Consider the following 27,733-nt stretch of genomic DNA (forward strand, 5'->3'; position numbering starts at 1 on the left):
TCTTTAATGTCCTTTCTACCAATAAAATTGTTAGTTTTTTATGTTAAACTATTTAATAGTGTCAAGGACTTTTTTGGCAAGAACTTTTTTTTTTTTTCAGAGATCTTAAGTAGCTTTAGCACCTGTAGGAGCAGTTGCTGGGCTATATTTCCACAAGGTGCTAGCTGTGGCTACTGTTCTGGAAGCATTGCTATTAGTTTCAGGGTCCTGGGGGGTGTTCTTTACAATCTGAGGGAAATAATTAAGATGGTGGTGGTAGTTTTACTTGCCTGGAATATGCTGCCTCTTTCTTTCCCTAACCACCTATTATGTGCCAGGCACTGTACTAATGGTATATAATATTGCTTTCTTGCCTACCAGTGGCAGTTTGTGGCAGGCAGTATTTGAACACAAGTATTCCTGGTTCTAAGGCTTCCCCTTTATTCACTGTACCATGATCTTGCTCAAGCAAATATTTCAGGACTTAAAAAATAAATATTGTGGTCATTATATATCAGAGGCTTAATCTGAGAACATATCTGTGTTGGACAGTTTTTTCATTATCCAGTTTTTGGAGTTTTCTTTCTGGTTCTTGTATTTTGAATATGCTAAGTGCAGTTTTAAATTTGTTAATGATGGATTTTTTTAATGGAAAAGTAATTTACACCTATTTATGGTAAGTAAAAGATAAATATAGCATAATAATGCCTTATTTTTCTGGTATGAACTCATAAATTGCTCTGAAGGCAGTTTTTATAGGAGTTCCAAAGTTTGGACAATGGTAGCATAGGAATGATAACCTAAAGTTGTGACTACTTTGAAGGCTAGCACTCATTTCTGAGTAATGCCCTCTGGCTTTTAAAAAGGCTTAAGATCACATCATAAAGCTTTTGTTTCCTTTTACCCTCTTATTTTTAGCCTCCTTAAAGTTCTACTCTCCACTGTGGTGTGGAGACAGCTATCATTTTTAGAAGGTTATGCTAGTGGAACCCAAGCTTAGCATCTCTATATTTAATGAGGTTATTGCTTAGAACTCAGTGTATTCAGTGCCTTTCATGATGATACCTTAGACATGTATTCCACCAAGTTCTCTCTCATTTATGCATCAAAATTATTTCCTTGAAAAATGTAATACTTTAGTGTATTTGGTTTTCCAAGTGAAGATTAAAAGAGATATATTTACTAAATGTGTTCTTCACTCTTACGCATTATGCGAGAAGTCCAGCACAGTATCCAAGCTGTGAAGAGGTATTTCTTGTGGTTGCTGATGTCTTCCAGATGCTCTTGTTTATGAATGACTAATGTGCCCTTCCCATTACATTACCCAGGACCCTTCTTGAAAATAACTTCTAATTGGTTCTTATCTTGGCCATTATCCAGTCTTCACTCTATTCTTCAATTGCCTCACTGATGGAAACTCCCTGTTGGTGGCTGGCTTGCTGCCCAAGGTTAGAATGTTATTGACCTGCATACTTTAACCTTCCTTGGGAAGAATGGTGCATGCCCCCTACAGACTGAGTTAACCTAGTTATAGGAGAGAAGAATAGCTGTATTATCCTAGGTGGTACTGCTTCTGATTTGAGAATGTGGTGATCTAGGGCTTATGTATCAATCCTTAAGAAAATGCCTGGCTTATGTAGCAAACTTTTGAGGCTCACAGCATGCCCCTTCAGTCTCCGTCCAAAATGTAGAAGGTATGCTGAAGAATTGCCTTTTTGGCTCAGAAGTAAATACTACTAGATCTCTGACTGAAAGGATTTTCCGTTAGGGCCAAGATGGGGGTTTATGTTGTTTTGTCAGTTCAGGTGGGCTCCTGGGCTGCCTTATATTAACCTGATGTTGGGAAATTTCAAATTGTTTTCACCTATGATAATACTTACTTTTTAGGCTGGAATAAGAGGGGATGCTGTTAACTTTTAGAACAATAAAGTAGTCTCTTTTTAAACGTCTTCTCCACCTTGATCAGAGATTATTTTATCTGAATGGAATCTACCGTCTTGCCATCTTCTGCTCTCATAAATCACTATATGAGAAGGGAAGGTCATCTTTACTCCTCACTTGAAATAAGGCCATCAAGTATTTAGCCTACTAACATCTGAAGCCAACCCATGTCCAAGCTTTGACTGAACTTGACAGAGCACATACATTTCTTTTTTAAAGTCTCTACTGTGATGTTCTGGTAAACTAGACATTAAAAGATGAGCTATTCTGCTAAGGTGTCCCAGTGTGTAAGAAAACAGAGAAATGGTCCTTTTTGGAAACAACTGGTGTCCTCCAAGCCTGAAATTAGTGGCCTAGCATGTGGTTCATCAGCCCTCATTTATCCCTAGTCCTGGAACTCTGATCATCACACAGCTCCTGTTAAATTCTGGGCACTTTAAAATTTTATGGACCTTAGTGATCCTTATAATGTTTGAAGTGAGGTCCTAGAGGTAGTTGCAGGGGAAAAAATTGATCTAGGAACACAACCAAGACAGTATGATGTAGTAAGAAGAGAATTATCATTGGATTAAGAGGACCTAGATTTGAGCCCTACCTTTGCTTCTACTTACTCGCTTTGTGACCATGGGCAGATAATATTTATAGTTTCTAGCCTTTTCATACTGAAAATGAGCTCAGTGACTTGTACTACATCTGTCCCTTGCTTCCATTGTTTTGAGTAAAGTGCTTTGTGAAACAAAATCTGATTAGTTACTATTAATTGTTAGTATTCAAAGAATGTGCTATATAAATTTTATAGGTGCAGTGAGGCTATTTTTTAAACCCTTTTGTTGTAACTGGTACCGTTACCATTATGTTGTGTTTCTCAAAGGCTGTCAACTATGAAGACATTTTTTAAGGTTCTTTTTGGAGATAAGCACAGATAACCAAAACCTAAAAAGGAAAGGGGGAAGAGATAATTTCCTAGGTGGCATAGTGAATAGTCTTAGACCTGGAATAAGGAAGACCTGAGTTGAAATCTAACCTTAATGAACCCTGGGAAGTACTTAACCTCTGCCTAGGTTTCCTCCTCTGTAAAATGGGGACGATAATAGTAGTATGTATCTTAGAGGATTTTTAGACTGAATTGACATAATATTTATAAAGTGTTTAGTAAGCCTTAAGATGCTATATAAATACTAGCCATTCTTATTAATTTTCACCTTCTATCTCTTTAAAGGACTTGCTTCTTCAGGACTTTTGCCCAGCCATGATAATTAATAGTTGATAAAACTGAGTTTTCTATAGTACTATACTAAGTTTCAGCTTCTTCTGAATCTCTATAGTTATTTTGCTGTTAGTTTAAGAGTGTACATTATAGTATTGTTTTACCATCTAAATGAATATTTGAATTTATAAGTGGTGTATTTAATTTTTTTTAGTGACTCATGTTCAGAAGAAGAGAAATTTATGAAACCCAAAGTAACAATGATTGCTTGGAACCGAAATGATACCCTTGTTGTCACTGCCGTAAACGACCATGTACTCAAAGTATGGAATTCTCATACTGGACAGCTACTTCATAACTTGGTGGTATGTGAATTTTTAATATTTTAAAATGTCAAAGTAATCTAATGTAAATCAACTATTTAGATGTAATAATGTTGAATATGCAAATTAGAGGAAGTATACTGTGCAAACTGGCTATAGACATTTAATAGTTTTAAATGTTTTCATTTTAATATACACAAATATACGTTTATAGTTATAGAAATTGTGTTCTATAACAGAACCTTTACATTTATATTTCCTTAATGCTAACTTTGCAAAAGTAAAAACACAGGAATGGACACTATTAAAGTCTTTGTTAAAAACTGTTATCTTTAAACTTGAAAAACTCTTTAATATATTCCCTTGAATATTCTATAAAGGGACATACAGATGAAGTATTTGTTTTGGAGACACATCCCTTTGATTCCAGGATTATGCTATCTGCAGGTCATGATGGAAATATATTTATATGGGATATTACAAAAGGCATCAAGACAAAGCATTACTTCAATATGGTAAGATATATCTATATATCTATATCTATTTCTTTTGAACAATCTATGACCAAAAAAAATTGTTCATAACCACCCCTACTAGAGCTGTGTGTTAGCATGTTTTCTTAATAAAAATAACTTAATGAAGTATAAATTCTCCCCCCCCCCACAACTGATTTGTATGCATTTTTTACATAATTGTCATTTTAGTGAAAAACTTGATAGTGAGTATAATCAAAACATTTTCTTGCCTCGCATATGTATATTTTAGTCTAAACTATATAAATAGTTGTTTAGATTTCTTAAATTATGGCCACAGACCAGTTAAATTCTGGTGTTTATTCTATTCAATGTCTTTAACAGTAAATCTCTTGTTGGCACTTTTTCTTTTCTATTATTATTATATTCTTTCTCTTCTATTAAGGAGAAGGAACCATTTTCATGTGAGACAGGATTTAATGAGGAGATAGTGAGGGAAGATGTTAGGCTATTATGAGATGAGGTTCAGGGAAGGAGAGAGGGATCTCTTGGTGAATGGCTCAATTTTTTTTCAATTAAATATGAGACAAAGTTTTCAAGCTGGTATATGAGGGGGAGGTGCAGGCAAAAAATGGAGGGGTTTTTTGTTTGTTTGTTTTGAGGAGAAAAAAAGGTTTTGGAATTTTTTATGGTGGTTGGGATAATGAGTCTTTTAGGAAGGTGTGAATGGTTTGCTTTTCTGACATGAGGGCCCAGTTGAGATTATGTAACAGTATGTAATAGGTCCATGATCTTCAACAGCATGTAAATTTGAACTGAAGAAAATCCAATACATGAGGATTTTGTGAGTAATCCAAAGTTATGGCTCAGCAAAATACAATTGGCTGGGTGAAGCAGTAGTAGTAGTAGGAGTGCTGGACTTGTAGCCCCAGTGTAAAGGTCAAGAGCTGGGGAGGAAAGAACCTGTGATCCTAGTACTGAATTCATGGAGGAAGGAGAATGGCCTAGAAGTCTTTGGATAACAGCTACCATAATCTTGATAAACAGGAGATGTAATTGTGGTAATTGAGGGCTAGCCTTGAAGTGGCTACAGAGAGCAAGGAAAATAGAGAATCTCTCACCATTTCCTCTTGACCCCCCTCAATTCCCTTTCATCTCATTTCCCAGTTGAGTTGATTGTATATCTGCACCAAGTTCTGCACATCCATTTAGCTCACTTTTGTCTGTTTCAGATAAGGAAGAATTTCATCTGAATTTTTATATAATTTTAGGTACCCCAGTTAGGAAAATAAGTATGTTCCACCTCATTGTTCCTTGCTTTTCTGCTATTGTATTCCTCCTCATCCTGGGTGGTGTCCTTCCCCTAAGGCAAGTTAGGCTGTTTTTCAATGATATTGAATCCATCTTTCAGACTTGGTTAGCTCAGGATAGTAAATGCTCAGGCTAATGATATCACTAGTCACCTGAAAAGGAGCTTTGGTAGTTCACTTATTCTTGGTTGGTGGATCATCTTGGGCACCTTTGGCAATGGAAGCATCCTGTCTTTTGAAAATTCTTCTGTTGTTAAGAAAAAATTAAATATCTTTTTTGTTAACTGGTGAATGACTTTTATAACGTTGAACTTAAATTACATGTTTGGGCCAATCCAGAACAATTGGAGTACTCCTGCAGGATTGGAATATGATACACTCTTTGAGATGGGTTGTGAGCCTGGATTGGCCTTCGTTCTTCTAGTGGGACTTTAAGCTAATGCCTCTAAGGATGACTGTTGCTTTCTGTAAACTATTCCTCACTACTGGGAGATTAAAGAAAAGGTCAGTGGTTTTGGCAATTAAGAAATACAGCTATAGCTATTCAGCAAGGAAAGACTGTATGGATGTTCTGTGTCCTTAAGAATTGTATTTTGGGGGGTAGCTAGGTGGCGCAGTGGATAAAGCACTGGCCTTGGATTTAGGAGGACCTGAGCTCAAATCCAGCCTCAGACACTTGACACTTAACTAGCTGTGTGACCCTGGGCAAGTCACTTAACCCTCATTGCCCTAAAAAAGACCAAAAAAAAGAATTGTACTTTGGAGATAATTGTGATAAATTTGTTTTAGGCCTTTCAGTTATATTAGGTCTTTCTGCCTGGCAATTGAAGTCTCCTGAAAAGTTCTATTACCATATTACCTCACAACTCAGTTTACTTTCAAGGGACAGCTAGGTGGTGCAATGGATAGAGCACTGGCACTGGAGTCAGGAGGAGCTGAGTTCAAATCTGGCCTCAGACACTTGACACTCACTAGCTGTGTGACCTTGGGCAAGTCACTTAACCCTACTTGCCTCACCCCCCCCCCCCCAAAAAAAGAAAGGAAACAATTCAGTTTCCTTTCATAGCAACTTAAAGAGGTTTAATATCAGCATTAACAACAACAGCCAGCATTTGTATAACAGACATTTTACATTTTGCAAATGTGCTTTATATATGTTAACTAATTTATCTTGTCTTTACGTTACAGATGTTCATTATCACTTAGTTGCCTTGGGGAAAACCTACTATAAGAAGTCTCTACCTTTAAGGGAGTTCATATTTGTATAAAGTGTTTGATTCTGAAATTTTTTTTGGAAATGAGTGCAACTGAATCAGCAGTCCTGAGTCTTATAACTGTATGGACTTTACTCCTATTTCACATGACCCTTCTTGCCAGCACAAACTCTTCTGCATGCACAGGTTCTCTGATTTCATCCTGTCTTTTTCAGCAGATTGCCCCCCTTTATCATCCTTGCTCCTTCACATATTTTCATTCCCTGTTGGCTGTCTTTTGCCTACAGACATGTCTCCCTCATCCTTAAAAAATCCTCACTTGATTCACCCTCACTGGCTATTACCCCATATCTTTCCTTCCTTTTGTGACTAAACTCCTTCAGATAGCCATCTACAACAGATGTCTCCACTCTACTTCTCTCCCTATCTTTTTAATTTCTACATTTTGTCCTGGGACCTAATCATTTACCCAAAAATGCTCTTTCCAAAGTTTATCAGTGATCTCTTAATTTCCAAATCCATTGATCTTTTCTCAGTCTTCATCTTTCTTGAGCTCTCTTCTGCCTTTGACACAATCAACCTCTTTTCCTTGACACTCTGTTCTCTTGAGCATTTTGTTAAACTACTTGCTCCTGGCTCACCTTCTACCTATCTAACTGCACCATCTAAGTCTGTGATGGTTTTTTATCTAGGTCATGCTTACTAAACTATAGGTGTCCCACAAGGCTGTGTCCTGGACCATCTTCTCTTCTTCTGTACTATTTTACTTGGGCATCTCATCAGCTTCCATGGATTTAGTTAACCATACTGATGATTCTGTATTGATGAATGTCAGATCTATTTATCTAGCCCTAACCTTTTTGCTATCCCCTAGTCTTTCATCTCAAATTGCATATTGGATATCTAGAATTGTATGTCCTGTAGATGTCCTTAACTTAGCATGTACAAAACTCATTATTTCCCTTCCAAATCCTCTCCCACATCTAACTTTCCTATTATTGTTGTGCATGCCACTTTCTTCACAGTCACCCCTCTGGCAATCAGGATTTTGTTCTCAACTACTCACTCTCTTCCTATATGGTGGATCAATATATTGCCAGGTCCTGCTGATTTTACCCTCATAACATCTCTCATATATTTCCTCTTCTTTCCTCTCTGCAACTAGTAGGTGCATTTATTCAACACCTCAGGCCCAGACCATTCCAATTGGCTTCATTGCTTTCCCTGCGTCAGGTTTTTCCCCAAACCAGGCCATTTTCCACTCAGCTACCAAAGTCATTCTTTGGGGGTTAAGTGACTTGCCCAGGGTCACACAGCTAATGAGTGTCAAGTGTCTGAGGCCAGATTTGAACTTGGGTCTTCCTGAATCCAGGGCCGGTGCTTTATGTACTGTACCACCTAGCTGTCCCTCCAGAGTTATCTTCTTAAAAGTGTGGATCTGATCATGTCACTCCCCGATTCTGTAAACTCCAGTGGCTCCCTATTTCCTCCAAGGTCAAATAAAAAATCATCTGTTTGGCTTTTCAAACCCCCTTCCATAACTTGGCCCCTTTGTAACTTTCTAGTCTTCTTACACTTTACAATCCCTCTTAACCCATCACTTCAATCTTGTGACACCTGTTTGTTATTCCTCATATAAAATATTTCATCTTCTAACTCCTGGCACTTTCACAGGCTATCCCCCATTCCTAGAATGCTCTCTCTCCTTATCTCTACCTCTTGGCTTCCCTTGCTTCCTTCAAGTCTCTACTAAAGTCCTACCTTCTGAAAATCAGAAGTCTTTTCCATTCTTCCTTAATCTTAGTGCCTCAGCTCTGAGGTTATCTCCTATTTGTTCTGTATATATCTTCTTTTTATGTAGTTGTTGTCTCTCCCATTAGAGTGCAAGTTTTTTGAAAGGAGAGACCTTTCACCTTTCTTTTTAATCATCGGTGATTAACAAATTGCCTAGTACTTAAAAATGCTGGGCAGCTGGGGGCACAGTGGATAGAGTGCCACACCTGTCTGGAGTTTGGAAGACTCATCTTCGTGAATTCAAATCTGACTTGACCCATACTAGTTGTGTGACCCTGGGCAAGTCACTTAACCCTGTTGGCCTCTGTCTTTTCATATGTAAATGAGCAGGAGAAGGAAATGTCAAAACTATTTCAATATTTCTGCCAAGAAAACCCCAAATCAAGTCATGAAGAGTCAGACATGACTAAAAACAATTGAACAGGGGACAGCTAGGTGGCACAGTGGATAAAGCACTGGCCCTGGATTCAGGAGGACCTGAGTTAAAATCCAGCCTCAGACATTTGACACTTACTAGCTGTGTGACCTTGGGCAAGTCACTTAACCCTCATTGCGCTGCACAAATAAAAAATTAAAAAGGAAAAAAGGGTCCTAAATGTGCAGATCAATTTATTTATTTATTTATTTTGAGACTGAACAACAATAAATGCTAGATGACTGACTGACTCAGAGGGAGCTGTGCTGTTGTGGAGTAGTCTCCTATGAGGGAGGGGAAGACAGCAGAGAAAAAATAGGACAGGTAGCCTCTCCATAAGATGCCCTTCCTCTTACCTCCCCCTTATCCCCTACTACTCTTATTTATTCATGTGTAGGGATGGGAAGGGAAAGGTGAAAAAATTTACATGGTTAGACAGTGCTTGCCTTTGACACTTGGAGGGCCTGACAGATTCAAGGAGTTGTGATCCTAGTTGAGGCCAGGGAGCATTTCCCCAACAATCTCTTTTCAGGGAATGGCCCAAATCCTGAAGCTGCTGCATGACATATAGCATGACATCAACGTTGACCTTGTGCCACCTTACTTTTTGCAGCTATCTCTGTCTCAAACTGGCCACACAGATTTTGTTTCTAAAATTGTTATTTCTGGTACTTCTTAAATTGCCCTGAGGGGCCATGGGTAGGAGGAGGAGTATTTGGCTGTCAATCTGCATCCACTCTGGGTACCTTTCTGTGTGTTGTCCTTTATGATGGAGTAGGGAAAAGGTGTTGGAACTTTGAACATTTTGGCGTTAAAGATAAAAAGGCCTCAACTTAGCAGTATAACTAGCATCATGTATTTTGAGTGTTTAGCAAGTAGTGGCAATTTATTTATATCTGTTGAAAGAAGGTTGGCATTTGCAGTTACAAAAATCCTAAGTAATAAAGATATCCTCGTGTATATTTGAAAAGAGGTATAGAACTACCAAGACCAGCCATTATAGAAATAATTGCATCAGTTAAAGTTCTACTGGCTCTGCTACTGGGGCAGATAGAAGAAATGAGTAGAAAGAAGTGACAAGATTTGGCAGCTGATGGGATATATACAATGAATTTGGGTGTTATGGGTGGCCATAACGATGGTGGTACCTTCTACTGAAATAGGAAAATTTGAAAGAAGGGTGGCTTGGGGTAGAGAAGGGGGCACAAAGAATGCTTTGAATTTTTTTTTAAGTTTCAGTATGTTTGATGTCTATGATCAAGTTGGTATATTTTAAGGTTACATGTTGCTAGCATGTAACTACCACATTGCCAGTGGGTTTGTTTGCTGTATATAAGTTTATTAAATGTTGTATTTTAGTATGTATTTATTGTTATTTCTGTTCTATTGGTCTATATTTCAGGTTTTTTTCTTTACTATATAGTCTTCATGAGAATTGCTCTATGATCTGGGAGGGCAGTTTATTAATAACAGTCTAAAAATGATTCAATAACTATTAAGAGTTTTGAAATTACTCCTATTAACTATAAGGGTTTTTGATACCTCAGAATTCTATGTTTTTGTTTTTTTGAAAATATGAATTGACTAATAATATTTAATGTAAACCTGTTGGGTTTTTTTTTTTTTAATCTTCCAAAGAGTAGCCTATTAACTGAAAATTTTTAATTGAAAAAACAGTTGTGGGGTGAAATTACTTGTTAGTGTTTCCTATAATATTCTCAACTTCTTTTTTCTAGATTGAAGGACAAGGACATGGAGCTGTATTTGACTGTAAATTTTCATCAGATGGACAGCATTTTGCTTGTACAGATTCACACGGACATCTGCTTATATTTGGATTTGGATGCAGTAAACCTTATGAGAAGGTCACTTAAACATATATAGAATAATTTTAAAAATAGAATTATAGTCATATAAGTTATAAGCTTAGATTTTCTTAGATTCCATGACTCTTACTAGATTCAAAGTATGTTTTTATCACTATATTTTACAGTATGTTTCTAGGAAGATGTGATTTATGGAGAATTTTTTTTTTAATATTTGTGATTTAACTTTTTCTTATTGTTCAGGCTCATTCCCTTTCATTACGTGACAAAATGAAACCTTTGTTTTTCTAGATTCCTGATCAGATGTTCTTTCATACTGACTACCGGCCACTGATTCGAGATTCAAATAATTTTGTCTTGGATGAACAGACCCAACAGGCTCCTCATCTTATGCCTCCTCCATTTTTGGTGGATGTAGATGGTAATCCTCACCCAACTAAATATCAAAGATTAGTACCAGGTCGAGAGAATTCTGCAGATGAACATTTGGTTCCTCAGCTTGGATATGTGGCAACAAGTAAGATTAAAATGCTTTTCATTTTTTAAAAAAGCTTACTCTTAAAACTTCTATCTTCCTTTCTAGCATTTATATAACACTTTAAGGTTTGGAAAATGCTTCTTCCTGATTCTAGGCTCAGTACTCTTATCTACTGACCAGGATTATACAGTTATTACTAAATGCCTATGGTAGGATTTGAACTTGGGTTTGCTTGACTCAAAATTCAGTCCTCTGTCCACAATGCCACCCAAGCTATCTTGTCTTGTTTTTAGGACTACATTTTTCTACTCAATCAGGAAGCATTTGATTTTCTTCTTTTTTTTATGGAGAGTTTTAATTACATTCTTTCAAGAATGGGCAAATGCTATAAAAGAGTGGTATGCTTTGCCACAGCAAACTTCTCTTTTTGTTTTGGGGTTTTGGGCTTTTTGCTTTTTTGGTGAGGCAATTGGGGTTACGTGACTTGCCCAGAGTCACACAGCTAGTAAGTGTTAAGTGTCTGAGGCCAAATTTGAACTCAGGTCCTCTGACTCCAGTGCTGGTGGTCTATCTACTGCGCCACCTAGCTGCCCCTCAAACTTCTCTTTTTATCCCTAAATCTAACACAAAGTACCGCGTCTCTTCATCATTGGTTGAGGACAAAGAGATGCACGTTCTTCCTGAAATATCTCTACCTATTTCCTCTGAACATGTCCCCCTCCCTGATATATAGCACATACATTAAAATGAGCTCTCTCCCCCACTAAGGTTGTGTCAGCCAATATGTTCCAGCATCCCAAATCAACCAGACTACTGGCTTAGGGCCTCCTTTTGTAATCAACTTCTAGCTTCCTACAAGATCCCTTTCTTGCCTCAAGGCCCCATTCTTGTAAGACTCCCTCCCAGTGTCTGAGTCTGGGTGAGATTAACATCCCAACTCCAAATGGAATTCTACTTCTGTACTGGTATGTACGCCATTTTTCTAATTGCTATTTCCTTCGCTACTTCACTATTCTCCTATTATCAATTTTTTTACATAAGTGCTTAAATCCAATTTCCCACAAACATCTCCTTTAGTCTAGGACCAACCTATGCTATAACATACCTTTATTCTAATGACTTTCAGTCTGATGAGCCTATTAAGAATATAGATTGCCCATAAACCTGAATTATTTTCTGTGGGAGCCATTCATCTTCCCATCCATTAGTATTCCCTGTGGTGGTAAGTCCTTTTCTGTCTTCCTAACTCCTCATACAACTGTATACCTAATCCTGTTCCACAGGTATCCTTCAGGAGGAAAAATTGGGACCCAGTTAACCCAATATAACATATACCTGTCCAATTCTCAGGGAGGCATTTGTAAGCAGTTTGACCACAAATCTAATAGTGTCCTTTCAAGACTGGTTTTATTCCTTTAAAAAATTCTATCCTCATTGTATTTTCAGTAACAACCCTCAGATATAACACAAGGAACAAATGTTAATAACTACCAAGACTGTAATGGCAAGCTTGGTTAACAGCATTAGTTAATAATCAAGTCTCTTTGTAATTTCAGTAACACACTCCCAAGTGGCCATTCTATTAACAATTTCATCTTGGATCTCAGATGTCCCATGTCATTCCCATGTCGTTGTCTGGTCTGTGGAACTCCTTTTCTTGGGGCATTCTGGAAGATGTCTGGTTTCCAGGGCACGTCTTCAGTAGATTTACTTCTCTGGTTTCAAATTACTTGTAGAGACTCCTCAGATGTTGCTATTCAAATCTTTTACAAAACAGATCTTGATACAGATTGGTACAGTCTCTCAAATTCTACTTCTCCAATAACTAGTCCATATGGTAAAAACTACCTCAAACCTTATGGTTCTGATCTTATTATCAAAATCAAGGTCTCGTAGTTTACTTGAACCTTAATGAATTTATAACATGAGTGCCCTATGTTGTTTCAGCTTTATCTAATTCTGTGTCTGACAGACATTATTAGCAACAGGCCATAGGGTTACCACTACCTTGATACATGCAAGTCATATAACCTAAATGTTTCAAAATACTACAGAAGGCAAAACCATCTTTCAAAATTACATACTTATTCACTTGTAGTAAAGGACTTAAAATGACACCTAAGTAATTAATTTCAAAACAGTGCATGTCAAATAAGTTGTCCATAATAAACCATGTTTGTATTATAGGACATTCTACAGACATGTGTTATTTTCACATTACATAATAAACTTAAAGTTTATCTTTCCATAGGTGTAACAAACATTCTGTAAGTTATCCTCCTCTAAGAAAACCGGTTGCATTAAAATTCTTTTCTTTAAAACAAACTTAAGATGTTTCTGATTCAGTTTTTTTTTTTTTCCATGAGACTTGCCCAAGGTCACACAGCTAGTGTAAAGTGTCTGAGGCCAGATTTCAACTCAGGTCCTCCTGACTCCAGGGCCGGTGCTCTATCCACTGCGCCACCTAGCTGCCCCTTGATTCAGTTTTAAAATGCATAAACAATAGCAGACAGATGACAAAGTCAGTTGCTTATGTACTCTAGTTGTTTACAGTCTAAAAGGGATTAGACAATTTGGAACTATGCCCAAAGGGCTATAGAACTGTGCATACCCTTTGATCCATCAATACCACTGCCTGGTTTATATCCCAAAGACTTCCCCAAAAAGAGAAAAAGACCTAATTGCACAAAAATGTTTATAGCAGCTCTATGTGGAATTGAAAATCAAAGGAATGCCCATCAATTGAGGAATGGCTAATCAAGCTGTGGTATATGATGGTGATGGAATATTATTGTGCTGTAAGGAATGACAAGCAGGATGCTTTCAGAATGATGGGATGGGAAAGACTTGAATGAACTGATATACAGTGAAGTGAGCAGAACCAAGAGAACATTGTGCACAGAGACAGCAATATTGTTTGATGAAGAACTGTGAAAGATTTAACTATTCTCAGCAATACAATGATCGAAGACAATCCCAAAGGACCATTGATGAAACATACTACCCACCTCCAAAGAAAGAACTGATATGGTTGGAACACAGACTGAAGCATGCTATTTTTCACTTTCTTTCATTTTTTTTTAATACGGAATGACTAATATGGTAATGTCTTACATAATTGTACATTTATAATCTATATCTGCTTACCGCCTCAGGGAAGAAGAGGGAGTGGAGGGAGGGAAGGAGGGAGGGAAAGATAAACATTAGACTCCAGAACTATAAATTTAAATGTTTATTAGTTAAATAAAAGAGACTAGACTTTGTAAGTTAAATAGTTTGAATCTTATACCTGCATATCACCCAGATATTACAGTATTAACCTAAGGGATGAAGATAAAATATTGTGTTCATGCTGATCACATGACATGATTATAGGAATTTGCCATAAAAGAAGAGGGACAAAGTTCTCAGGGAGTAATGCTATTCCAAACTTCATGTCCACTCCAGAAAGAAATTGTATAGATAGCCAGTTGCAGTTGGCTAGGGTTATAATCAGCCAAGTGCAATAGTTTATATTCCATGTCATATTGGAGCAAACTGAGTTCAGGAGAATCCTACCTCAGCCTTTGCCCAAAGTCATTCTCCTAGCCTTTCCTATGAGAACCCCACCTGCAGTGCACAGGTAAAAAACCCCATGGGGTTGCTGACATCATGGGTCATATTAGCTCCTTGATCATACCTGAAGTCAGACTCAGAATAATAACAGTTAACAGTCCCCTAATGTCTTAAATAATAAGGTCCAATAATCAGTACTGCAAGTAAATTCATTTCTCAAGGATCATATATCCTGGATAGCAAAGATTAACTATATTTATGTTAAATAGATGCTTTTCATCCCTAAATTAACATTATAAAAATGAATTTGCTTTGAGATGCTTAAGAACAAGCAACAAGAGTTGAAATAAGTGTAAATAATCCCAAATTGCATACAGAGAACAGACTAGAAAATATTTCACATAATATTATATAGTAAAACAGGTTGTTATTAACTATATAGGTATAAACATCATATACTGCCCTCAGAATTCCTTTAAACAATGAGAACATGTTTAAGATGACTCACCTAGTTTGCATGTGTTTCTACACATGTTCTAATTCCAAATTAAATAACAAATATAAGTAAACTCATATTTCCTATTAAGGTGACAGCTCTTCAGTTACTACTGTTCACTAATATATCGTATACATATGACAAATTCAGGCACTGATTTTTTTCCATATAAATATTTTATTCCACTTACATTTAGAGATAATTTTCAACATTTGTTTTTATAAGATTTCTATTTTTAAATTTTTCTCTATCCCTCCTTTCCCTCTCCCCTCCCTAAGACAGCAAGTAATCTGATATAGGTTATATATGTACAATCACATTAAACATATTTCTGCATTAGTCATGTAATGAGAGAAGAATCAGAGCAAAAAGGAAAAAACCTCAAAAAAGAAAAACAACAAAAACAATAGAAATAGTATAGTTTGATCTGCATCCAGATTCAACAGTTATTTTTTTTCCCTGCATTTGGAAAGGATTTTCCATTATAAGTCCTTTGGAACTATCTTGGACCATTGTATTGCTGAGAAGAATCAAGTCTATCACAATTGATCAACACAAAATGTTGTTGATACTGTGTACAATGTTCTCCTGGTTCTGCTCATCTCACTCATCAGTTCATGCAAGTCCTCCCAGGTTTCTCTGAAATCTGCCCGCCCATCGTTTCTTACAGCACAATAGTATTCCATTACATTCATATACCACAACTTGTTCAGCCATTCCCCAATTGATGGGCAACCCCTCAATTTCCAATTCCTTGCCACCATAAAAAGAGCAGCTATAAATATTTTTGTACATGTGGGTCCTTTTCCCTTTTTTATGATCTCCCTGGGAAAAAGACCTAATTAGTGGTATTGCTGGGTCAAAGGGTATGCACAGCTTTATAGCCCTTTGGGCATAGTTCCAAACTGCTCTCCAGAATGGTTGGATCAGTTCACAGCTCCACCAACTATGCATTAGTGTTCCCATTTTTACACAGCTTCTCCAACATTTATTATTTTCCCTTTTTTTGTCATATTAGCCAATCTGATAGGTGTCAGGAGTTGTTTTAATTTGCATCTCTCTAATCAATAGTGATTTAGAGCATTTTTTCATATGGCAATAGCCTTGATTTCTTCATCAGAAAACTGTTCAGGCACTAATTTAACTTGCTTAATACAAATTCAGATCAAAACAGCAAGATCTTTCTCATTAGCTTATTGCAGTAATTTAGACACTTTGGTGTTTAACAACCAATTAATTCAATATTGCAATAATAACCTTCCACTTTTTCTACCCTGATAATAGAAATATACTGTAAGGATTATAAGCAGGACACACCAAACCTAACACTGAAGCAATATTCAGGGTCCCAGAAAAGCTTTCCCTTCAGTTAATCCTCACAAATCACACCTAAATCCTCTAAAATCACACCTGTTAATTGAACATGTACACAATATATCTTGAAAATACCTTACTTTAGAGAAACAGCTTAAAATTTATCCTAATGTTAAAAGGAATATTCACCAAACCTTCATGAGATAAAGTACTTTGGGGGGGGGGGTTGAGGCATTTGGGGTTAGGTGACTTGCCCAGGATCACACAGCTAGAAAGTTGTCATGTGTCTGAGGCTGATTTGAACTCAGGTCCTCCTGATTCCAGGGCCAGTGCTCTATCCACTGCGCCTCATAGCTGCCCCTAAAATACTTTTAAAATGTCAACTATAGGGGGTGGCTAGTTTGAATGCAGACATCCTGCATCATCCCCCAACTTCCCAGTCTAGCCAGAAAGGTTTAGAATCAGTTTTATGAACTACAACCAAAAATTTCTGTAGATTGTACACACAATTACAATGTCTGAGAGACACATAAATGTACAGAAAACACCGTAAGACACAAATGAACCAATAGCTGTGAGGTGGTCTTTTCCCCAATTCACCAGCTCCTTCCCAAGGGGCTATAATAGGAAGTGCTGTCTCCCAAGGAAAACAACTTTTCCCCATTTACCTTTAAATCCTTTATTTCATTCTGCCTGATTTCATGGGCTCGGTTCCCACCGTCCCAATTCCCTCCTTAAAGGACGCCTTAAAACCATACAGTCCCAAAATTCCCGTCAGAATACCTGATGACCAAGGCATAACTAGATAGCCTTTTGTTCTCACCTTGGTCTCTGCACAGTTTGCCTGATCACCCTGGATTTAATTTTCTTTTTCCCCAGCATGCTTACCATCATCCAAATCCCCTGGTGCTTTCTCAGCATTCACTTAGTCACCAAAAAAACCCTTCATACCTCTCTGGGCTGACAGAGAGCAGAGACCTGAGCAGGGACTATCAAAGGGCTGAAGGACCACTGAAATCAGGGACATGTCCTTCCTCCCTCAAAGCCTCATTTGGCCTCATCTGTCTTCAGTCCCAGACATGAGCCCCCCAAAACTGTGAAAAATAAAAATATGGGACTTTCCCTTTTGGTGAATATATGAAAGCTTTATTACATTCTTCCAAGAATGGTCATGCACTATAAAAGAGTGGTGCCAGTTTTCTAAAAAAAAAACCAATTAATTGGGTAAAGAAATGATAGACCTTCAGTGTGATACCTTTTAAAGTTTAAATGTCAGTTTTACATAATAATGCAGTTACTAATGTATTGATTGTCTCAAAGATGATGTTTTTATGTTCAAGTGCTGATATACCAATTATGAAAAATGATGATCCATACTTGGGTTTTTGCATGTCCAATGTTTTTTTTGGGGAATGTTATCTTTTTTTATATTTCATACATTCCCCAGTGAATCCTTCCTACTCAGCCATTACTTAATTGCATAACAAAGAATAAAAAACACACCCACAAGTAAAACTAAGCCATATATCCAAAAATTGTATGCATTGTTCTATATCCATCCTCCATCTCAGTAAAGGGCAGTTGTCTTCTCATTTCTCTTCTTTGGGGCTAGGCTTGGTCATTTTACTTTGACAGTATTGTTTTAATTACTTCGTTCCTTAAATATATATTATCTAGTTTACCAGGTTCTTCATTAGTTCATGTCTTCCCCTACTTCTGTATGGTCATCATATTCATCATTTATTGCAGGACAATAATAAATTCATTTACCACATATCCACATACCACAACTTTTTTTCTATTTTTTTCTTTTGCCATTCTCCAATTTATTGATAACTATTTTGTTTGTAGGTATTTGCTACTAGAAAAAGTTGTGTTATAAATATTTTTATGTATATTAGTCTTTTTTCTTTATCACTTATGTCATTAGGAGGTATGTCCCTAGCAGTGGGATCTTTGAGTCAAGGGACATATGAATAGTAACTTAACATAATTCCAAATTTTTTTCAGAAGATTTCCACTAATTTCCTGCTCCACCAACAGTGTCGTTGTCTTCTCACATTCCTTCCAATACTATTCTTTTTATCTTCTTAGACGGTTTGAGGAGTGTGAAACCTCCCAAGTTATTTTAATAATTCATATTTCTTTTATGAATGGTTTGGGTCTCTTTTCACTTTGTTGGGTTGATATGTTTGTGGGTTGTTTAAAGAACTTTCCTCATCCTTTGACAAGTTATTTGTTGAAATTTGTTTAGAATTGAGTTATTCTTCAGTCATTAAATTGCGTTAAATTTCATTTTTCTGATATAAGTATTAACAGTTCTTTCACATTGTACCTGCAAGGTGATGGAGAAGTCATTGAACAGATAATAAGCCAACAGACCAATGATCTGGATGAACAAAACCCAGAAGCCAGAGTTATTCTTGATGGAATGATAAGACAGTTACAGCAACAGCAAGATCAGAGACTAGGAGCAAATCAAGATGCTTTTCGAAATGATTTTCCAGATGGGGAAGAAACACCAAGAAGAGGTAATAAATATAGGAAGAAATAATTTGTTTTGTTTTGGTTTTTTGTATTACATGTTGCTTTCTAAATGTTTTTTCACTTTTTGAAGTTATTTAAAATGGAATTTAAAGACATAATTTTCAAAGTGGAATTTATCATATTGGACAATGGTAACTACTGGCAAATTGTTAAAAGGCCTTTGCCTACCAGATTTTTTTTTATAAACACCAGGAATAAATCAGGTTGGTGAAAACTTAATATCTTATTGGCTATACTGAAGTCATATTCTGGTTAGTTATTGGAAATTACAATTTATAGAAAACTTGAGAGAAACTCTAGAATCAGAAAAATGCTACCAAGTCTTGATATTACTGCAAAAGCATTTCTTGTACTATTTTTAGTTTTGTCAGTGTTAGAAACGCAGCTAACAGCTCGAATAGTGTTGTGCAGCTCAAGTGTTGCTAGCAGCTCACAGCTCAAAGAATCCAAGCAGACAGCAGAATATGAGTTAAGGTGTCTTTATTCATCTTTGAAGATGGACACTCTTCTGAATGTGCCACAGAATGCACTGAAGTGAGGTCCTGCACCTTGATTTATATCCACCAAGGGTCCTTCTCAACCAATCCCATTACAGTTCCCATTTATATACAGCATTACAGAAACAACCAATCACAGCATATAGTACCAACATCCTGTATATGGTAACTATAAGGACCAATCAGATTGCATCAGTCAACCAGTCAGATTGGGACACTAGCCCTTAACCATATTCTGGGCAAGAATGTCCATTCCTCACTAGAACAGTGCTGTGTTAACATACATAAACATACATAACTTGTCAAGAAACAGAACTTAAGTCAGAGTTTGAACAGCCGGGTTGTGTGGGGATCACCTTAAGCGCCTCAAGGTGAACTCCCAGCTTAGCTGGGTTCCCATAAAATACAGGCCCCATTCCAGGCCCTTCTCAGGCCTAAGTTTCAGGGGCCTTGGCTCCTTCAGAGCCTTATATGCTAGGTGGCCCCCTGCTGGGAAGCTCAGGCAACAGGGTTGTGGGGCTTGAAACTAAACCCATTCTCTGTCTTTAGGGCTCTGAGAAGAGTCTAAATATGGCCTTTTTTCTCATCAGGAATTGGTGTCTTCATTAGTAGAGAGCCTCTTTAGAGGGAAACTCCCTTAACCAATACAGATCTGACATAGCCTGTGAGAGACTTGGAGACTTGTTTGGTAGCACTGAGAGATTGTGGCTTGCCCAGGGCCAGTATTTTTCAGAGACATCTCTTGAACTTAGAGGGGTTTTTGGTTGTTGTTGGGTTTGTGGGGAGGAGTTGGGGGGGGGTGTTTTTTTTTACTCTGAAGCTAGCCCTATGTCAGCACATTGCCCTATACCTAATGTGAGAGCATCTTGTTTTAATGACTTTACTTTTGTAGGAGATTTGGGGGTGGGGGTGGTAATGAGGGTTAAGTGACTTGCCCAACATCACACAGCTAGTAAATGTTAAGTGTCTGAGGCCGGATTTGAACTCAGGACCTCCTGAATCCAGGGCTGGTGTTTTATCCATTGTGCCACCTAGCTACCCCATGACTTTACTTTTAATTGCTTATCTAGGATAAGCATAGAATGATCAGATTATGAGTACATTAAACAAAATATACTTAATATTTTATCTTAATGGTCTGCCTGGGGACTACCTTCTTTTCTTTTCTTGGTAGAATGTTTTAACACATTTGATAAGATACAGAAACCACAGAGTATAATAATTCCAGAAAATTATTAAGCAGGAAAACATAGTGTTTATGACTATGCAGCTTCTCTATTTTCATAATTTTTATTTCCTTAAGAGTAAGAAAAAATGTGTGCTTTAACTTTGAGGAAGTAGTACGATGTTGTCCATTGCAGTTAATTAGCCTTTCAGTGCTCTACAATATGGCCTAAATTTACATAGCTTAAACATGTATATTATTCTTTTTATATGTCTTGTTAGTTTCTGTCATTTAAATCATTTTTCTCTGTTTCTTGTAATTATTCACAAATTTAGTCAGTATCATTTTATTCTACCATTACATAGTTGTTAGGCATTTTCCTGTCTTTCTGCTTCAATAGATAGAACTGCTATTTTCTTTCTTTTTTTTTTTGTGAGGCCATTGGGGTTAAGTGACTTGTCCAGGGTTACACAGCTAGGAAGTGTTAAGTGTCTGAGGCCAGATCTGAACTCAGGTCCTCCTGAATCCAGGACCGGTGTGCTCTATCCACTGTGCCACCTAGCTGCCCCTGCTATTTTCTTAATACAGCTAGATCTGTTTTCCCCCTCTTTATATCTTCAGGAGGAAACCTAGTTGTGGTATCTCTGGATCAAAGGACATGAAAAATTCTGCAGAGTTTGTTTTGTTTAGTTTTGTTTTTTTGTATCACATGTTGCTTTCTAAAGCCAGAGAGAGAGAGAGAGAGAGAGAGAGAGAGAGAGAGGAATTCATAGCTCCAGCATTGAATTAGCTTGCCTATTTTTCTACATTTCTACCAAAATTGAGTTTTCACATTTTTAGCATCTTTGCTAATTAGATGGATGACTATGAAGTGATACTTTAAGATAATTGTTTAGAATTTGTTTCTTTTTTTTGAAAACCATTCTATTTTTTTTAACACTTTCTTTTGGCAAGTGGTTCTTAATATTATAGATTTGTGTCAATTCCCCCTTAAATTTTGGATATTAAAAGGTATAATACCAGACATGATCAATACAAAATTTTTCTATCCTGTATCTTTTTTTTTTCCTGCATCTTTTCTCCTTGATGTTGTTTTCATGTAATAGAGTCTGGCCTCTGAGGCCATATAATCCAGCTCACTTATTTTACAGATTAGCCATAATCAAACATTTATTAAGTGTGTAGCCCTGTGCTAGGTAATGTGGATACAAAGAATGAAGATGTTAACACGCGCACATAAATGTTTATGTGGGATAACTATAAAGGGAACAGGAGATAGTGACTGGAGCTGTGGTTTCATTGGCATAGGGAACTTATAGATGAAGAAAATCCCTCTGTTAGTAGAAGTCAAAGTCTTCTCTACCACTTAGAGAGTGTTGTTGAGGGCTGAGAGATGATGGGACTCGTTCAACCACTGTATCAGAGGCAAGGCTTGAGAAGTATATTTGAGGAAAGGAGACTGAGGATGAGGGAATTTAAAAGATTTTGCCCAGATTTCACAAGTAGCAGTGCTAGAATTGAAACCCAGGTCTTCTGATTTCAAGTTCAGTGAATGTTATGGTATTTTGTGCTTTTGCCTCCCTACCTTTTACCTTCTCAGAAATTTAGGTGTAATGACATTAACAAGTACCTTATAGTTTGCTAAATGCTTTATATGCATGAACTTGTCTCACAGCAGTCCTGTGAAGAAGTTTAATATAGTTTGTCTCCTTTTTAAGCAGTTGAGCAATCAGTGGATCAGAGAGTCACTTACTCATGGTTATAATGTTACAGCACAATTGACACAGAAAATACTCAGCCAGGTACTCGAGGTGGAGAGAAAGAGAGTTTATTACGTGCAGGCCCAAAGGGGGTTCTCAAGCTTCCATCAGTGGGCAGTGAGTCTTGTAGCCCACCTGATTATATACAAAAAGAGTAGGCATGATATAGTGGCAAGTTTTATCAAACAAAGATGTCAGTTATTCACTGAAAAAGGATGCATAGTGGCACCTAGTGGTTAGGTGAGGTTTGTTGTTGCAGCTGGTGTACCTCAAGGCTAGAACCTGTCTGAGACAGAAAAGGTCAGAAGGCAGAGATTACAGGCCTGCAGCTATAACTGGAAGACAGCAAGGCCAGCATCTGTTTGAGACAGACAAGGTCAGAGGCTACGTGTGATTTTCCACATCATTACAACTAAAAACCATCAGAGGAAGGAGCTGAACCTAGATCTTTCTAACTTTATATCTGGCCATCTAAAGAGTCTCCCCACTCCCTCTCTAAAAAAAGCAACAAAAATGTCAAAACATGTTTATAATAATATGTTAAAATGTGTAGAAAATAAAATAAAAACATTGTGTTACTACTTATTGTCACCTTTAAAATTCATGCCACCACACCATACAGACTTTGAGGAGCCATGAATTGCTTTATCAGTTTTAGAAAATAATTTGAAATTGTTTGTACACTTTGGCTCAGAGATTCCATTTTGAGACCATTTCCCAAGGGCACTACTGACAGTAAGATTTTCTGTTATCTGCAAGAAATACAGAATTATTAGTGGTAAAGGGATTACATGTGTGTCTAACGTTTGGAGACTGTTGAATAAATTGTATAGGAAACAACAAAAACTCTGGTCAAATATAGTGATCAACATTAGTACCATACTATTAAATCTTTTTTGTGGTCCCTTTGCTATTAATTGTAAAATATGAACCCTTCAATTCTATAATTTTATGTGATTTTTCATATTTAGATCATTTATTCATTTTTAATTTATTGTTGTGTTTAACCACTTCCTAAGAATCCCCTCTCCTGTTGTATGACCATAATGCATCTAAATGTCTTCAACAGTCATTTAGAAAAAACACATTAGTTTTACAGAAATTAGATATATAGCTAGCTTTGTTGAAATACATCTTTTCTGTTTAGTACAAATTACCCTCATTTTGAAAAAGAAACTATTTTAAATACTTATTAAAAACTCTTGTCTCTTATATTATTGGAAACTAAAATTTATAGTCAGGTAGCATGCTAGGGGGGCAGGTAGGTGGCACAGTAGATAAAACACCAGGCCTGAAGGCAGAAAGACTCATTTTCCTGAGATCAAATCTGGCCTTGGACATTTGTTAGCTGTGTGACTCTGGCCCTGTTTGCCTCAGTTTCTCATTTTAAAAAATGAGCTGGAAAAGGAAATGACAAACTATTTCAATATCTTTGCCAAGAAAACCCCCAAAAGGGGTCATGAAAAGTTAGAGGTAACTGAACAATAACAGAGTGTGTTAAGAGCATTCATTCTGTTTTGATTTGTAATGAATCTTGTGGAAAAAAATTTTCACTCAGGAAACTTTCTCAGCTTTTATTTACTTTTAATATCACAAGAGGGACCAATTGTAAGTATTTTAAAGCAACAGCATATCTGTAAAATAGGTCTTACGTATAGATTTATTAAATATAACTTTAGAAAAACATGGAAATCCCTAAAGAGCTATAAAAATAGAAGTTCTTCAGGGATAGAAAGGAAAGATGTAAAATTGTAAAGTTATAAGATAGGTAGCACCAGCAGATTCTTTGGGCTTATGAATGGACCTGTACAGCTAAATGTTGAATTTATTTGTATGTGGTTCTTGTTTGAATGCCCATTATTAACTCTTCTCCTCTCTCTTCCCACACCCTCAACCTGCAACTAGCCCTTAAGACTTATTCTGCCTTCTTATCATCTGGTGGTCAGAGTTTCTTTTGATAAGCCACTCTGCATTTTAGGACAACAGATATAATCCATCACCATGTCTGTACTGTAAGCCTTTCTAGCTTGCCGTAAGCCTTTCTAGCTTGCTGCAAGAGCTTGTGCTTTGCTGGTGTTTTTTAGACTTTGATAACCCAGAGTCTTGAAGCAACAAGGAAATATCACAGAACCTAGCTGTTGATATACAAATGAAAAGGGAGTTAATAAAGTTGATCTTACTAAATTACCGTATGTGAAAATTTTCATGGGTGATTTTTTTAAAGTGTTGACTTTAAGAGGAATTTTTTTTGGGGGGGTGAGGCAGTTGGGGTTAAGTGACTTGCCCAGGGTCACACAGCTAGTGATTGTTAAGTGTCTGAGGTCAGATTTGAACTCAGGTCCTCCTGAATCCAGGGCCGGTGCTCTATCCACTGCACCACCTAGCTGCCCCAAGAGGAATTATTTATATTGTTTCTAGTATATATTAATTAAAAATATCCTGTAGTGAAAAATCAAAATTGTAGCATTAGTTTGTGACTTGCTATTATGTAGTAATAAATTTAGTGATAATGCTTATTTCCTTGGGTATTTTGGTAAAATGGGGTTTCCTATCAGATAAATATAAATTTTCTTATTTTGATCTTATATATGTCCACACATACATATCTGTATATATGGACCTTTGAAATTCAATAAATTTTGTTTTGGCATGAATTTCTGTAGAAAATTTTTACTCTCTTCATAATTATTTTACATTAAAATATAGTACTTAACAATTTTTTTCCCATTTAATATATACCTCCTAGGTTTTAGAAGACTAAGTTTAGATGTTCAGTCTCCTCCAAATATTGGTTTGCGTCGTAGTGGGCAAGTTGAAGGTGTTCGTCAGATGCATCAGAATGCTCCACGTAGTCAGATTGCCACAGAACGTGATCTGCAAGCTTGGAAACGAAGAGTGGTTGTACCAGAAGTGCCATTGAGTATATTTCGGTTTGTTTAAAATTTTAATTTGTTATGTTGTTTTAGAGTAGGGAGTATACACGCATATGTGTACGTCTATATTTTAAAGGAAATTTAGGGTTCATATGTACATATATTGTGTGTTTTAAATAGGACAATGTAATATAATTGTCTAGTTATGCCTTTGGAATGTTTACTTTTACAATTCCCCCTTAAGATTGGTGATTTTATAGGTACATCCTACAAAAATCATCGAATGAATATATAGACATAGATTGGCAGTCTGACAGTTGTTTAGCTTGGTGTCAGGAAGGCCTGTGTTCAGATCCTTTTCTGTGAACTTTGTGGCAAGTTATTTAACTTTTGTGTGCTCAGGCAGCTGTGTAGGACTCATATACCAGAGGAGTTGCCATCTTTGTTAGTAGAGTTCTTATACCATAAATTCCACATTTTGATGAAATCACAGGTCCTTTTCATGTATATGCCATATAAATCTGTTTTCGTAATTTTTGTTTTGAAATTACTTAAAAAACAGGTGGCAACTGTTAAGGGGTCCCCCGAACTTGTCTTTTTGAGTTGTCATATTTTTCAGAAACATTTGGACCCAGAGCATTCAGGAAGCCCTGAATGTGTCAAGGACCTTGCCTCCTCCCTGTGGGGAGTGAGCTTGTTATTTTTTGCCACCTTTGTTGCACTTTCCTCTTCCTAGTATCCCATCCACCCTTTGTACTGCTACTATAAAAATGTAAACTTCAGTAACAACGGGGAACCTTTTGAGTTCCACATGCATATTCATTTCTCTTGTAATAAACCTGGTTTTCACACAAGTCTTATGGTGTTGTGATTGCCTTTTGACAGAATTGAATTTTATTTTTGGAGATATATCCAAACTGTTGAAAAGTGAGTTCTTGAGTGGAAGAGTGCTTTTAAAAATCATGATTTAAAATTTTTTCAGTACTTTTTATTATTTCAGGATGTACAGAATTGTCATTTTGAAAGTAGATGTTCCTTTTTGAAAGTAAGATATCCAGTGACTGGTAGAATGGATACATTGAATTGAATACTAAGGCTAGATATTTTAGCTATTTCTTTGATTTAGCTAAGCAGTGTTTTGTTTATTCATTTCTGGTTTTTTTGTGAGGCAATTGGGGTTAAGTGACTTGCCCAGGGTCACACAGCTACTAAGTGTCAAGCGTCTGAGACCACATTTGAACTCAGGTCCTCCTGAATCCAGGGCCAGTGCTTTATCCACTGCTCCACCTAGCTGCCCTTTCTCCTTGTTTTTTAAGTGAAATGACCTCTTCATCATCATTCTTAAATTATGCTGATGAAATGTAACTAATACGAAGGAATAATCTGGAATAATAGTATTTTATGATAACATCAGCAAATACTGCAGGAAAGATCACAGATTTATTAAGTAAAATTATTTTTCTTGTTCCAGATTATTTGTGGAGCTTGTTTTCTTCTATAGGGAAAAAGAAATATTTTCTTCAGAAATTAATGAAGAGTTCAGTTTGGTTGCCTGCTGATAGTTTAAAAAGCCATTTTATTACATAAATATTATGCATATATTTAATATGCATACATATACATCTATATAAATAATATGTCCTTGAGCTTTCTTCCGTATGATCTGGGCCCAATGTTTCTGGAAAATATGGCAACTCAAAAACACAAGGTCAGGGTACCCCTTACAATCCCTTAACAGTTCTCAAAGTCACTTAGAAGGGAAAAGAAAGGTGTGTTTCTTCCTTGTCTGAAAAACTAGACATATTAGTTGTGCTTAGGGTCTTGATATTTTGAATTAAATTCCTTTTTAACTTAGGAGGAATCTTACAGTGGTTTCCCCCCCCCCCCCCAAATTCAGTCTTTTATTTTAGGCTCAAAGTGTTTGTAAAGCATTTAATTATGTCCCTAAGACCTTTTTGGAATGTTTGAAGGCATGGTACCAAAACTAAATGTTGATAAACTCTTACAGAAAGCTGGAAGATTATAGAATTGGAAAAGGCGAGGAGGAAAAAAATCTTTATGTAACAGAAAGAAAAAAGAAACCTCTTCAGCAAACTCAAAAGGTATGACATACAATTATAGTCTATTTTTTGAGAATGGAACAAGATGGAAATTTATAAATTGATATTTGTATGAAACTTTTAATATTAAATGATTTTCTGAATGTATTATGAAAACAAGCTACACAGAAATTTTAGAGTTAGGACTAACGGACCATTCCATACCTGATTAAAAAAAAAAGTTATTGATAAAAATGTTAAACAGCATCTCCGGAAGCACTTCCCAGCACATCCCCAGCAAGCACAGATCCCTGGAACCATTAGTGACATTCAGTGAGCTCTAAATGAATCTAATTTTACTGTTTTCTCAGTTATAAAGCTCCATTTTGCCCCACAAAAATAGCATGAAAGTATCAAATACTTTGTTAAAATCTAGATAAACTATCACCAAAGCTTTTTTCTGATCTTCCAGGTTATTAAATACCCTGTCAAAAAATCTAACTAGGTTAGTGTGGTATGATTTGTTT

The 27,733-nt window shown here is 36.6% G+C and overlaps 1 protein-coding gene across 1 annotated transcript in view; it reads left to right on the forward strand.

The window, feature by feature from the left end:
* BRWD1 (bromodomain and WD repeat domain containing 1) overlaps window positions 1-27,733 on the forward strand; it is a 158,911-nt gene that overhangs the window by 66,981 nt on the left and 64,197 nt on the right. Inside the window, 7 exon segments of the mRNA XM_043991457.1 lie at window positions 3,342-3,492; window positions 3,831-3,965; window positions 10,393-10,521; window positions 10,774-10,999; window positions 18,668-18,856; window positions 25,041-25,224; window positions 27,176-27,269. Of these exon segments, the coding sequence (XP_043847392.1) occupies window positions 3,342-3,492; window positions 3,831-3,965; window positions 10,393-10,521; window positions 10,774-10,999; window positions 18,668-18,856; window positions 25,041-25,224; window positions 27,176-27,269 (1,108 nt within the window).

This window comes from Dromiciops gliroides, chromosome 3 (genome assembly GCF_019393635.1).
Source record: "Dromiciops gliroides isolate mDroGli1 chromosome 3, mDroGli1.pri, whole genome shotgun sequence".
NCBI lineage: Eukaryota > Metazoa > Chordata > Mammalia > Microbiotheria > Microbiotheriidae > Dromiciops > Dromiciops gliroides.